At 47.4% G+C, this 14,965-nt stretch overlaps 1 protein-coding gene and 1 pseudogene across 1 annotated transcript in view; one reads left to right on the forward strand and one right to left on the reverse strand.

The window, feature by feature from the left end:
* Nucleotides 1-409: 409 nt before the first annotated feature.
* LOC104862855 lies at nucleotides 410-3,978 on the reverse strand (annotated as a pseudogene).
* A 6,306-nt stretch (nucleotides 3,979-10,284) lies between these two features.
* Abca13 (ATP binding cassette subfamily A member 13) overlaps nucleotides 10,285-14,965 on the forward strand; it is a 337,625-nt gene continuing 332,944 nt past the window's right edge. The window contains exon 1 of the mRNA XM_010624894.2: nucleotides 10,285-10,353. Coding sequence (XP_010623196.1) covers nucleotides 10,285-10,353 — 69 coding nt within the window. The remainder of the gene's footprint in view (nucleotides 10,354-14,965) is intronic.

Raw genomic sequence — 14,965 nt, forward strand, 5'->3', positions numbered from 1 at the left:
GTGAGGGAAAAAATTGGTTGTCAAAAAAAAAAGAAAAAAAAAAAAAAAAAAAAAAAAAAAAAAAAAAAAGGACACCCCGGAGAAAGCAGGGTTCCCCACCATGAGGAAAGTCACGATAACTGGACCCTAAATCTTGACTTTTAAGTAGAAGGATCATGGTCCAGATGGAAAGTAATTTGGAGAAATATTTTAAAAATATCATGTAGGAGTCTAGAGAAATTTTTCTGAAACACACATGCAGGGATTATTGGGAGAAAACTGAAGGGGAAGATTTTTTTTTAATCCAAGAATAGTTTTACTGTGTTGGCCCAGAAAAATAAACCGCAAAGTTCTGTGAGGTCTTCTAAAAAATTTACAAGAACAAGTGATGGGCAGTTCTAATCAGACTTGGATGTTACCCCCCCTCTTTTTAGTATGTGTGCTGCCAAAGTGAGCACATCTCCCCGCTTTTAAAAAATGGCAACATATACAGTCCCACAAAATACAATATGAACTTTTTATCTTGACTGCCAGAGACGCTGCTCTGTGAGGCCTTTTGGTAAACCAAATGGTTGGGCAAACACACAGCTGGCCTTCGTTTCTTCAGGAGCTGGTAGACATAGGCACTGGAATCAAGTCCAGAGGGTCTGGTCTTCACCGGTCTGGAAGAGCCGTGGGAGGAAACAGGGCTCAGGGGGCTGGTGGCAGCACTGTACATTATGCTGAGCATGACGGCCTGACTTTGGCTGTGTTCTGCTTTATGTCCTTGATTTCCCAGTCTTTCTGAAGGCTTTGTCCCTGGGCAGTCTCGAGTGCTTGCCCTGTGCCACCCAATGTGGAGAACAGGTCCAGCTTGATTCTTGTCTCTGTGCTCAGGCTGTTCTCCAGGTGCTGTGTCTTATCTTGCATGGCGGAGAGGGCTGACGTTAACACCTCAGTGTCCTTTTCATTTTCCTTATGCTTCTGAAGCTCCTGAACTTTCAGCTCTAGCTCTCTGATCTGGTCTTCTTTCGCCTTCATGTATGTCCATTGTGAGCTTCTTGCCCTCTGCTTCTAGTTCCCGGATTTGATTCTGTAAACTTTCAGTGCAGTCTCCCCTAGATGCAGCAGCAAATGCAACAGCTCAGGCAGTAGTGGCTTCTTCTATTGTCTTCCTTTTTTTCTCCTCCATTAACTGCTTTTCTACAAAACTTTGGGCTTCTCGCTCAGCTTTTAGTTTTTTCTCCAGCTGGCTGATATTCTGCTTGTGTTTTTGTTTCATTTGCACAGCATTAGGTAACTTGCTCTGTAGCAGCTCATTCTTCTGCTGGAGCTGGCCCATTTCTGAGCGGCTCCCTCGTTCAGCGCTCCAGAGAAACTGATCTGACTGCGGAGCTCCTGTTCCACTCCCCTGCTGGCTTGCAGGGCAGCCTCTGACTTTGTAGTCTTGTCCCAGCCTTAGCAGTGCATCTGGTTTGCCTGGCTGGTTCTTAGGAAGGCAGCTTTCCATTATTAGGTGCTTGTGTGCACTTCTGTTGCTTCTCAGTTTTACTCAATGAGGAAGGAATGCTCCTGTTTGTGGCACTGTGGCTTCAAGGCGAGGAGTTCACAATGCCACTGGCACTTTTATGATTTTTGGAGGAAGCAGTACATGAGTCCTCTTTCGAGAGATTTTCTGTACGTCCCACAAGATCATTATTTAATCTTTAATTCTACAGGTTGTAAAATATTGTTACTTATCCCAAGGTTGTGTTTCTTGGCATCCTTGTCCTTTCTTTCCCTTTTTCTTGATACTCTATCTCTGGTAAAGTTGTGGACGGTTTTTTATTGGCTGGGATGCCTCCGTCATGGTGTATGAGAATTGAGGAATCTATATCAAGTAACCCTTTGGCTGCTTCCTCAGCCTCCTTTTCTTGCTTCTGTAGCATCTTTTGCTCTAGAGAGAGAGCCTGTTTAAGAAGCTGCATGTAAAATCCATCCTTCTTTTGCTTCCTTAGTCATATTTTGTAGCTCACGTAACTTTGGAAGCTGGAGCCCAAAGTCACCACAGGTACCCAGTACAGTGAGCAGCAAAGGGGCAACACAGGTCTACATGAAAAATTTTGAGCTCTTTAAATGTGATTGCTGCTTCAGTATAAACAAAGAGCATCCAAGGGACGGTGTAGACAAACACTCCCCTTTCTGTGTGCCATACATACTGAACCCATACATATGTGCTAGCAGTGGAAAAAAAGCCATTGTCTGGGAATGAAGAGCGGACATATTATATTTGATGTGAACACTGCACAAACAAAAAGTACTGAGAAGGCCAGTCCCTGGTATCTGAAGGAATCATAGACAATTCTGATGAAAAGCCAGAATGGCTACCGGTATTCACATCTCAACTCCAGGACAGAATCTGCAAGGCAGACAGGTGCCCAAACTACCAGGAATTTCACGTATAAAAAGGTACTGCCGTAGGTGCCCTCGGTGATTCAGTTCCGCTTTAGCGGGTGGCGCAGCTTACTTCAGTCATCTTCCACTGCTTTTCCCTCCCGCTGGGGGTCCTGCACCTGCACTGCCACTGCCGCCTCTCACCGCAGCTGCTACTACAGCTGCTGGCCGCCCCGTGTTGGGCTTGGACTCTAACCCTGGGGCTGGTCACACACACGAAGCCAACACGGGGGTGGAGGGGGTACCACTGGGGGGCAGGGTGAAGGGGAAGACTTCTAAAGAGGGGACCCTGCCCTGTCCCCTCTCCCGTGCCCCGCTGATGCCAAGGTGGAACCGGGCCAGCAGAACCCTAAACAGCAGCTGTGCTCTGAACACACAGTGGGCTGGTGCTGCCCTTCCATTGGCGGCAGCCCTGGCAGGGGGCCTTTCAGAGCCTCCGTGACATCATGGCCCTGGCATGGCAGACATGGTGAGTCATGCATGGTCCCAGAGAGGTGTGAGGGAGCAGCCGACATTTTCCACACCTCTGAGAAGGACCCAGAAGTTAAAGGGAGAGGGACTTTGCAGTTAGGATGATTAGGCAGAGCAGCAAGGGCCCCGTGGGCTGGGGACAGAGCCCACATTGAAATGCTCATCTTCAGTAGGAGACACAGTGATGCTGGGGACAGTTTTGGATGGTCCGAAGAGGTGCGAGCAGGGTATGATTTGGGAGTGGGTTGTGCAGAAATAATATTTAAAGTCTGGCTGAGATGCAGGTGTTAGTAGAGATGAGAAGCAGGTAAAGATTGAGGCCTGAAGTGATCTGAAGGTGCAGAGGCTGCAGAGATGAGGTGGAACAGGCAGTGGAGGTGGAGAAGGATGGGCCAAGGAGGTGAGGGAGAAGGAAGGAAGGATGTACTGTGCCAGACACCATTGCTGGTTCATTGGGTGGAGCCTTGCTTGGTCTGACCTTGGATTAGAAAGATGGAGGCCACACAAGGAATGTCAGCAGAGGGACGGAGACCAGAGGCTGGCCACACTGCGTTTAAGACTGTGCTGTGGCCAAAGGGAATATGGGTAACTATTTTGATGAATTTTGATATTGGTAAAGATTCAGTGCAGTAGTGGAAGGAGCCAATTCTTGTAGGTTGGCAGCAGTCATAGTGGGTTGGTGTGCTCGTGGGAATGGTCCATGGAAGAGTGCAGAGCTGACCGCCCTGCAGAAGGAGAAGCAGCCATTGTGCAAGGAGGAGCTGTGCTCAGGAGCAGAACAGAGCATCTGAGGGAGGAGAGGTCTGCTGGCCCATTTGGCAGAGGGATTGTGTAAAACTCTCTACCTGTCTCCTCACTGAAGTGCTAAGCCCCACTTTATATACACACAATGAAACACGGAAGACCCACTCAGTTCTCTGGTTTGTTGAGACTCACACGGAGTGTGTGTTTTCAAAATTGCAAGACTTTGCATGAATGATTGTTGCCTCGCCTTAAACCTTGGCGGGGTTGTCCTTTCTCTGAGGTGTCCACCTTTCCTCCCTGAGGTCCTCAGGATTCTGGGAGGAGGATGTTGGGGTCCTCAGTCCCTCACTGCTCTTGCTGACCAAGGCTCATCCAGGGCAGTGCCCTCCATTGGGACTGGCATGGGAAGGAAGGGGACTCCTGTCCATCATATCCTTGGCTCACTTGAGGTTCAGATTTTGCTTCCAATGGAGGTGAAGACCCCTGCCGTTAGAGTAATCCTATGTTACCTTTCCTGCTTTCACTGGAAGTAAAACAGTTCGACTCAGACTGTACGTGTGAGAAACATGTTTTAGACTTTAGATTGTCCAAAGTGGATTAAAAGGAGAGTTCTACTTGGTGCCCTTAAATCTCGGTCTTAGGTAGGCTCCTTTCCTCTTAGTATTGTGAATAGATGTTTGAGGATTTCTATTTAATTTTCTTAGCTCGAAGGACACCAGATACCATGAGATGATGAGAACCATTTGTTCTGATAAGTGTATTGTCTTTTGAACAAATACTCTTTAGGCAGAATTTTGAATTATATTTTTTCTATTAACACAAGAAGAGAAACTAATTCGGACTCATGAGAAATTATTGAAATTAACAAGATAGAATTTCAGTATCAGAGAAGAGTAAGTTATTTAAATTACCTGGGAGGTTATTAGTTTTTAAGATTTGTACATTACAATTAAATAAGAGACACCTGGTCCATGGAAGTTCCTTAAACCATGAAACTTGTAATTGCTTATTGCTCCTGATTTTAATAAAGTTTTTTAAAACAGAGACAAAGAGACAGTTTTACCAGGAAATCCTGAATAATTTATATTATAACCTTGAGCCACATTACCATAACCTTTCAGAGGAATCATCCAAGTGTGTGTGTGATAATCTCCTATATTCACATTTGCCTCAGGCTCATCTGATGGTCTGGTTGGCTTTTTAGGAACCACTCAGCTCTGACTGAAGCAATTTCTGTTTGAAACTTATTCCATCCCAGCAGCTCTAGCGGTTTTAGCGGAGCTGGGAAAGAGGAAGTTGGTTTTCTGCCTCCCTTAGGCCCTTGTTCTTTCTTCCCTGGATTCAGCCTCCTCCTCCTCCCCTTCCTCCCCCATGTGTCTGGCTTGGAATCTTCTTACTCCACTCACCTCTTTAAAGAGTCAGAGCTGTGTGCAAGGAATCAGGGACCCTGGCTATGGGGTGAAAGGATGGGGGCGGGCGGGCAGACCCCAGGACAAGTCTTCTCATCGGTTGTAGAGCCCACTGTTGTTCCCATGAGAGAGTAGGAGTCATCCACGACAGGGCACCAGCAGATCTGCACTTGAGCCTCACAGTGGCAGATGTGTGAGGAGCCTGCTCTGTCCTTCACAGATGACCCTTGACTTTGTGTGAAGATGGAGGAGCTATGAATATGATCCTTGACTTATGAACTCTTCTTTGCTCCCGAGGGCCAGTTGTAACTCAGGTTGTCATTTGTGTTCAGAGTCTCTCTTCTGTATCCTTTCAGGCCACATCTTCTTCCAGGCAGATCCCAGTGTCCTTAGAGAGACACTGGTCCAGGATTTCTCAGTGAACCCCACACAGGAAAGGAGGTTGTAATGTTCCTTCCAGAACTCTTTTAGGGTTAAATCTGTGACCATCCAGAAGCACAAGCAGCTAGCATTTGGGTTGCAGCTCAAGATTTTGTTTGTAAGTCAAAATTCAGGTTGTAACCCAAGTTGTTCGTATGTTAGGGCGATCATAACTCGAGGGTCCATTGTATGAATATTGAGAGAATCCAGCTTTAGAGGTAATCTTCAGTCCATTCCATTCTTAGGGTCCTTTTACACAGAGGCTTTTTTTTTTTTTTTTTTTTTTTTTTCTTCCAGGGGTTTTTTTTTTTTTTTTTTTTTTTTTGCCAACTCCATGCTTTTCTCTGTGTCTTCTCTAGTCAGAAGAAATCCCAGGTCTAGGTAGGGTGCAAACATCAACCTTAAATTCCTTAGATAGCCTCGTCTTCAGGCCCTCAAGTAGAAATTTGGTTTCTAGGTCCCTTTCATCAATGCTGTATATTAACTAGAACACTCAGGATGCCAAAAATGAAGTCCCACAGACAAGGAGTCTAAAACAACAGAAATCTGATTTTGTCACATTTCTGCAGACCAAAGCTGAAGATCTAGGTGACATGGGGGTTGGCTTCTGGCGAGGCATCTCTTCCTGGAGTAGACGAGGCCTTGTCTCGCTTTGTGCTCACCTGGATTTCCCTCTTTGCATGCAGACTCTTAGTGTTCCTACCTCTTCTGCTGAGGACATGGCCTCACTGGATTAGGGCCCCCCTTTGATGACCTTATTTGACTTTCATTCAAATCCAGTCAAATCCAACGGGATTAGGATTTTGGTGGAATACATTTCAGCCCACAACACCCTACTTTTCTTGGTGTTTCTTGTGATCTGGGCTTTGTAGTAGATTTCCCATTTCCTAATCACTGTTGAACCAGAAAACTTTTGTATTTGTACATCCCAACAGGAGAGTCTAGTCTCTTGTTTTTTTCTTCCGGCTGTTGACAGCTGTTTTGACTTTTAACATTCTGCTTGGTGCATACCTGTGGGAGATGAGGAACTGTTGGTCACCCAGAAAGGTGGATAAAAGCATTCTTGCACCATCAGTGGTATGTGGGCATTTATTAATCTCTCACGAGGCCAACTTCTGGGAAAGTCCATTTTGGGCCTGTGGGACTCTGGAAGCAGGCAGCTTTGGGAGAAATCATGGACATAGTTGTTCTTTTTCTTATTCCATCCATGGTACATGCTTCACAGTGGTACTGACTGGGATTGTGGTTAGGTCATTGTATGGCTAGTATCTAGGTGTCCCCCAAAAGCCTCATGCTTTTTGGAGGTGGCAGAATCTAGTGTGTATGCACTTTGATTAAGGGTGTGTGATCAGTAACTTAGTCCACTGATTGGCTTAGCAAGGTCTGGATGGAATAGAAAGGATAAAGAAGGAAGGCAAGTACACTGCTTGCTGCCTCCTGCCTACCCTACCATGGGCTGTTTTTCCTCTATGATGCCCCTCTGCCCTGCTACCTTGCCTTAGAGGCATCCAACTGTGGACTGAAACCTCTACAAACTGTGAGTCAAAATAAACATTTTTTTCTTTAAATTATGAGTGTTGGGTATTTTGCCCCAATAGTAAGAAAGGTAACTAAGACAGTCATGCAGCTGAATACCCACAGGTGAGACCTGGATTCCTGCCTGGGCTTCTCTTGGAAATCCATCCCATCATGTGTTGTAATTTCTTACTTCATTCCCTTTGGATAATTGTCATAGTTCTGTCCAGACTTGGGATGGTTATTTGTGGAGAATAGGATGGAGAGAAGCTGGCATGTGGTGCAGGTTTGTAACCCCAGCACTCTGGGAGGCTGAGGCAGGAGGAATGCAAGTTCAAACCGAGCCTGGGCAACCTAATGACTTGATAAAATACTGTCTCAAAATAAAAAATGAAAAAATGTGGGGGATGTAGTTTAGTGTGATGCTTTGGGCTCAGTCCCCAGTAGTGCAGATCAACCAACCAACCCAAAACAACAAAACAAAACAGAGTGAGGGGAGGTTGCCAAGATCCTCCTGTGGACAGGTTTTGTTTTCTTTTAGTCACTTGTCTTAGTGAGGCATCTGAGTGAAATAGAGACAGAGAAACAGGGAGATGGAAAGAGACACGGAGAGCGAGAGGGTGGAGGGGGAGAGAGAGAGAGACAGATACGGTTCCTCTGAATGACTATGACAAGCTGGCCTCGAGCCTGGCACAGCTCTCTTCCCCCAGGAGCTGGTTTTCATGGACCATTTGGCAGAATCCTTACCCAGCGTGGGAGATGTAGACTACGCTGTACGTAGTACAGGAGGTAATCTCATGTGGGAGGCTCACTGTGTGGTGACAGAGAGCCCAGGAGCTGGGGAGGAGTGCTGGGGCAGCTCCAAAGCTGGTGATGAGCCAGCCAGGCCCTGGGATGTGTGGTGTCCACTAGCTGAGGAGGCCTGGATGGCAGAGTCCTCCATGACTGTCTGCTCCCTACTCCCTTCACCTCCTCAGGCTCCAGTTCCCACACACTAAATTCAGGACCCTAAATTCTGGCAACTCCACCTCCTCCCTGCTCCTCCAGCATGGGGCGTTATGAAAACATGTGTGTGTGTGTGGTCCACCTCTTACCACCTTGTCGTGTAACATAGGATGCAATCACATGTGAATATCTAAGTGTTGCTAAGTTTATGCCATAATATTTAAGCTGTAGGAATATCAAGGAGAAGAATGAGCCTCATTCAGAGAGACTCCCCTCTCCTGTGGAAGGAGTTGTGTTTATGGTTGGTGATCAGAGAGTTGCACCATTCTCTTGGGTGGGACCATGACCTTGTGGTCATTTTTATTTGGAGATGAAGTAAGGCTTACAGGTGGTGTATGGCACACATTGGTAAAAGAGGACTTGGAACATCATATTTCAGGTGTCACTTGTTTGGGCCCCGAGATTCTACGTCTTAGTCACTTTCTCATCACCCCAAAGTCAAAGGAGGATAGGTTATTGGCTTGGGTTTCAGTGTGCGGTTGGCCAGCTGCAAGGCAGGATGGCGTGGAGGAAGGGCACAGTGTAGGAGACGTGACTCCTGTCACAGTGTCCCAGAAGCAGGGAGAAGGGAAGGAGGATCAGGGAGGGAGATAAATCCTTCTGGGTCACAGTACAGGTGACCTGCTTCTTCTGACCAGACCCCACATCCTAACAGCAAGACTACTATAAGCTCCCGGAATCACATCACCTTCCAGAATCCCCAGCCATGAGCACATGAGACTCTTGGGGACACCTAGCTATAAACCCTAAAGGATATCCAGAGACTTGCATTATCCAGGCAGCTTCTGTGAGGGTGTCACTGGTGAGATGAACACGTAAGGAGGTAGACCGAGGACAGCGGATAGCCAGCATTCCCAAAGGGGCTGGGCCTCATTCAGTGAGCAAAGACAGGAATAGAGCAGCCCAGCAGCTCCCCACCCTGGTGTGGCAATGAATTACTCTTGTCTGATGCTCTTCTCCCTGGGCCGGAGCTCTTTCTCTGCCCTCAGACTTCAGCACAAACATCTGATCCTCTGTTGTCCTGAGCCATCAGCTCCCTTGTGCCTCTAACTTTTGGATTCACCTGCAGACCTTGGGCCCTGCCTCCCCGTGTGATCCAGTTCCTTATGGTCACCAATGGCTCTTGTTTCCAGAGAACCCCATCCGTGTTGCTCCACACAAGCAGAGCATAAATCCTGGTGTCCTGCAGGCATCCCAGCATAAACGGGAAGGTCTGGTGGTGGAGTGCTTTTCTGCATGCAAAGATTTAAAGAAACCATCACCGCCACCTGTGGTGTGCCAAGTGTTTCCAGCAGAGAAAACCATGCTGTCATACTTAGGTGACCCTACTGGTCCTTTGAGGGGGAGAGGCCGAGAAAGGACACTGCAGCCCATGGGGCTGGGACGAAGCCAAGGGTCACTCTGAGGTGACATCCTGAGGTGTTACATAGACCCACGTCCCATTCAAGTGTAAATCTAATGGTGTTTGAGTCAAGCCGTCTGCTGAAGCCTGTGAGCCTATGTCCCCTCATGAAAGCCACGTAGCATAGCTCGCAGCTTGTGAGACGGCTCTATGAAACGGGGCCCACAAGGGTGGGGTGCCTGGTGGCCTTGTGTCTGCAGCTTCTGGGGGTGATGGAGCAACCAGTGCCCAGCTGAATTCACTGTGCCCCTGAAGTGTGCAAGCATTCAGAGGTTGCACAGGGCTCAGAGGTGACCCCCAGGCCTGCCCAGTCCCTCCATGCTGGCACCTGCCGTTGTCTGTGCCCTGTGCTCTGTGCTCTGTTTGTTTGGGGGGGGTACCGGTGATTGAATTCAGGACGTTGTGCTTGCCAGGCAGACCTGGTGTTGCTGAGCTGCATCCCAGCCCTTGTCCCTGCTCCCTGAAATACTCCCCAGCCTAATGGGGAGCGGGCGTAGCAAGTGGCAGTGCCTTTGAGCCACCCGTTTTCTTCCCAGGCTGTGTCACTGGGCACCAGAATAGGACTATTTTGGTCAGTTGGTGTGACAGCAGGGAAAGGTTAATTCCACCCTGTGAACTGTAACACCAAGTGGGGCAGCAGGAAACACCACCTTGCCCTCGTGGGGTGCATCTGCTGTGTGGGGTCTCTGCACTTGCCCAGGAGGGGCCCGAGGCTGCCCTGGAACCAGCCCTCCCATCCCAGAGCAGCTCCCGCAAATGCAAGATTTCTCAGTGCTTCAGAGCACGAGGGACATTTGATGCCGCTTCCCCTGGTCCCCCCAGTAATCTCTCTTGCATCACACACCTGGTGGGAGTGACTAATAGGCACACCCTGGGGATAAAAGCGCCGCCCGCAGGCTGACTTCCTAGGAGCACGGAGCAGCAGGCATGGGGCCTGCCGGCTGCCAGTTCCGAGCCCTGGTCTGGAAAAATGGCCTTTGCCGACTGCGGCACCCGGTGAGTGTCGGCCTGGCTTCTGGAGGGCCTGGGAGGTGTGCAGATGGGGTGTGTGCCAGGCTGGCTGCACCCGCCACTGCCTGCAGGGCCCACGTCCTCACTGCGGGGACTGGGGACTCCTCAGGAAGGCTGGGCACGCGTCAGAGCCTGCGCCGGCCCAGTAGCTGACTTCTCATCACCAGAGTGGAGTTTGTGGCAGAAAAGTGCTAATTTAGATACACTTCAGGAACAGAGCAAATGGAATTTGAGCCCTGAGGGGTGCTTTGGGCATTTGTTGTAAAGCCTGAATTGCGGGTGGTAAGGGTTTAAGGGATGAGGCACCAGACGGATTTGCTGTGTACAGGGAGCGGCCTCCAGGTGTGCAAACACCACTACTTAGTGTTGGCCTTTGCTGTCACAGCTTTTGGGTCAATTGGAGTGTTTGGGACTTTACTCAGATGCCATCAGCAGAGCTTTCCTGAGGAGATCGGAATTGCTCAACCCTCACTTGTGCGGACTTACTAAATGTCCCATCCCGTGTGTGTGTGTTCCAGTGAAGTACTGTTAGGATGAGTTGCCCTTCATTCCGGTTGCTACCAGATACACATTAACCTTGCAAGCTTCATTTTCAGCAGTCAGACCCGCAGTGGTAATAGATCACTGTTATTTCTGAGCTTAAAGTCCACACTTAGCGTAAGAGGTTTTCATTTTCTGCTGACAAATTCTCCTGTTGGAAGAAGTGATGTTGAGTTTCATTTTGCTGATTCCTCAGCTAGAATAGTCTTCCTTCGGGGAAAGCAAATGGTGGAGGAGGTTTTTTTTCCCCCTTTTTCTTGTGCTATCAGCATCAAAACGATTTTTGTTGGAAAACTGATTGTACAGAAGTTTTCAGATCAGGGTGAGCAAGTGAGCTTCATGCTCTTGATGACCGTTAGTGCACCGGTGTCTGCCTGGCTGGATTTCCACTGTGACCCCATGTCATTCATGTCTGTTTGTTTTGGGTACCACTTTCTCCTTCAGAGAAGGTTCCAGGTCACACTGGTCCCCCAGGTACTGTTCTTTCTCTCATTGCAAACTCAGAAGCTTTAGTCATGCAGAGGAACCCGGACTCTCTCCTCCTCCTCAGACACCTGAGGTGTTTAAAATTTCACAGTTACTGTCGTTGCAAGGAAGTATCCTCACCAGAATGACTTTCTCCACTGATTTCTTTGATAGTGGTTTATTTTAAATGCTAACTCCTTGGCCCTATCCTTTTTTGTGTTAGTCTTCTTTTTGGTGTTTTTCTACAGCACCCCACAGATTTGCTGACTCGTTAATGGCCTCTGGCTCCCACACTGGCAAGGAAGATCCAGGAGAGCCAGGCATTTCCCTGGCATCCCCAGCACTCAGGACTGGCGTGCAGCAGGTGTTTAATAAATATTTGCTAAAGGAGTAAAGGAGGAATTAAATACATATTTATTGTATTTTATCGTTGGGCAAATTAGACAAATTTATGCCCTGTTCTACAAAAGCTATAGCGAGTTATAAGAAAATCAACCAAACATACAATTAAATGTTTAAGGAGCCCATTTCTAGGGACATAGACTACAGATGTTCCTGCATGAGTGGGAAGCTGTGTTGTACAGGGTCATTCATTGCATCACTGCTTACAGTAACAATGTGACAGAAATACTGCGAGGGGTTTGTGTATAAAGTTTAGGGCTTCCTCCTACACATTCATCCCAGTTCAGCCACAGAGGAGGTGGCTTATTCAGGCTATTTCATAGCTGGCTTTTCCTCCCGCTGAGATTGTTAAGGATTGAACGGTGAGTGCATGAATGACTGACGTGAGTTGGGGCTGTCTTATCAGGCTTCTGGGCAGGGCAGCAATGGGTCTCAGACATCTAGAGCGCAGACTGTGTGCAGAGAAAGGGGGTAGATGCAGTGGGCAGGGGCAGCCTCAGGCTTGTGGCTTGATGCCTGTGTTGAAGCAGAACCCAGGTGGGTTTAGGGTATGAAGACATTTCCATCTCCTAATAAACTGCAACGGAAATATGGAGGCCCAGCCACTCTGGGCGAGTGTCTTTAAGCTGGCCTAATTTTCCTAGCTTCCTTCTGTTCCCCTGTGTGGATCTCTAAATTCTTTGCTTTTCTATTATGGAAATGGAGATTGGCATAAACCAGGGAGCAACCAATCTGAGTGAATGAATGGCCCCAAATAAATATTTCTTTCCTGAATACACATCAGGCATTATTTGTAAGATCAAGGAAGCTTGTCTGCTTTGTATTTACTCAAAGCAAACCTTCATTTTATTATTTTATGATTATAGTTCCTTTAGAAAATGCTTTATTATGGAAATTTCAAACAGGAAAAAGAGTGTAATGCGTAAAATAATACTCATCTTCTAACCTAGCTCACGGATTGTTAAAATTCTGTTTTTGAAAAAATTAGTGCATATAAAAGCATATTTTAATACTTACTTTACTTCCACTCATTTGTTTCCTGTTGATTTCTGTTTATTATGTAAGGAACAACAGTGGATTTTTTTTAAAGCACCTAAAGTTCTGTTGTGCTAACTCACCTGCTTTTTTGTGGACCTTTCTTGTCCTTAGGTGCACACACTACAGTAGTTTCACATAATTAAAATCATAGTGCTTTTTTCATTTAACATGGAAGTCCACCATTTTACAAGTCTCCCTATGGTCTTGCTATTTAATGGTTTTATCGCACCATGCTTCATCATTCGGATCATGTCCCGTGTCCTTCCATTTCCTTATGTTGGGCTTGAAGTGTTGTCCCAGTCCTGCTGGTCATTTTCCTTGAGTGAGGGCTTAGGGCCCTGGGCCAAGGCCAGGATGCACTGATTTGGGGCTGGTGGGTGGCAGTTAATGACACCTGCAGGAGGGTCGCAGAGAGAATCCAGAGCCACTTCATCAGTGCTGCAGCCAGAGGCTGGCTTTTCCTTGTGGATTTATAAATTCATTTTTTATATTCATTCTAGTTGGAAGTCATTGAAATACTTCTGATTTCAGAGATGTAATAACAACAAGAAAATACAGTCAACCAAACAGCCGCCCTTTGGATGTCTCCTGCTGGAAGTTCTGTGGCCTTTGGACTCCCCCACCCCACCCCGTTCTGATATTGACTGGAGTGCTGACCCATACCGTGGACAGCACTATTCCAGTCTGCTTCTCAAGTCATGCAGCAGGGACATTTCTCTCTCAGGGTCACTGTTGCCTTCCATCTCCTGCCTCCATTGAGATCTTGATCTCCATTATAGATTTTTATCTCTAGTTCCTCTCCCGTCCCCAGCTGGATAGGATGCTGATCACCTACTCTGTTAATGAAAGCTGCCACAAGCCTTCGAGTTCGGTGAATCTCATGGAAACCTGGGCTGGTGGAGTGGGTGGATGAAGTATAGTACCAGGGCATTGCTGTAGGGTGAATGCTCCAAAGGCTTGCTTGTGTTTTGGGTTTTTTCTTTTTCTTTTTTTTGATACTGTGGATTGAACTCAGGACCTTGCACTTGCCAGGCAGGCAGCAGAACCACTGGGCTAAATCCCCGGCCCAGGCTCACTTGTGAAAGGCTTGTTTCCAGGGATGGCTCTATCAGGAGGCTGTGAAACCTTAAGAGGTTGAGCCTAGCAGGAGATTTTAGGTCACTAGGGGGTGTGCCATTGCAGGGGACTGTGGGACTCTGGCTGCTTCCTCTCCCTCTTTGCTCCCTGGCTCATAATCAGGTGAGTGGTTTCGCTCCACTGTGTGCTCTGCCCTGATGAGCCGCCTCACCACAGAACCAAAGCAGTGGGGACAGGAACCACCAAAATTGTGAGCAGAAGTAATTTTTCTTTGTAAGATGATTGTCTCGAGTATTTTTAAAGCGATAGCTGATTCTGCCAATCATTGTCCTAAAAACCCATGGTTCACTCTGAGCCATGGCCTGGGAGGGGTTGGTGCAATAACAGAGCTGCACTGGAAATGTCCTGCCAGGCACACCAGAGTTCAGATCCTAGCAGTATGCACCCCAGATTTCTCCCACACATGAAACTCTGCCTTCTTGTTTCAAAAGGCCATAATGCTACAGGCCATACATGCTACTAGAAATAATTAAGAGTTGAGGTATCTTGCCTTGGCTGCTCCATCTGGCCTGGCTTGGAAGATGCCCCTGATATTGTCCAGTCTCCATGATAGCAATTTCTTCACCCAGCACATGGCCAAGTTCAAATCTAACTCTCTCATCAGAGGGACCCTTGTCAGTCCCCTCCAATCAGGCTGAGCCCCTCTGTGTATAACTACCTGCCAAGCCACCTACCTTAGGGTTTCATCCTTAAAAAAGCAATCTTGGAATTCTCCTTTTTTCTTCAGTATTCTCAAGCTGAGGTTCACTACCTGGAACCTTGGAGCTCTTTGGTATGTGTGTTTGCCTTTTCTAACCAGAATCTCAAATTTCTTTGAGATTTTCCTCTATCACTGAATTCCAGTACTAAAAGATTAACTTGGTGTTGGAAAATATCTTTCTCAAACAACATGCTAGCCACAATTTCTTCATTTATCTGAATTTTAAGGAATTATACCCAGGCATGGTGGCACCCACCTGTAATACCAGCACTTGGGAGGCTGAGGCAGGAGGATTGTCATGAGTTTGAGGCCAGC

This window comes from Fukomys damarensis, unplaced genomic scaffold, assembly GCF_012274545.1.
Source record: "Fukomys damarensis isolate Sample0158 unplaced genomic scaffold, DMR_v1.0_HiC HiC_scaffold_17, whole genome shotgun sequence".
NCBI classification, from domain to species: Eukaryota; Metazoa; Chordata; class Mammalia; order Rodentia; family Bathyergidae; genus Fukomys; species Fukomys damarensis.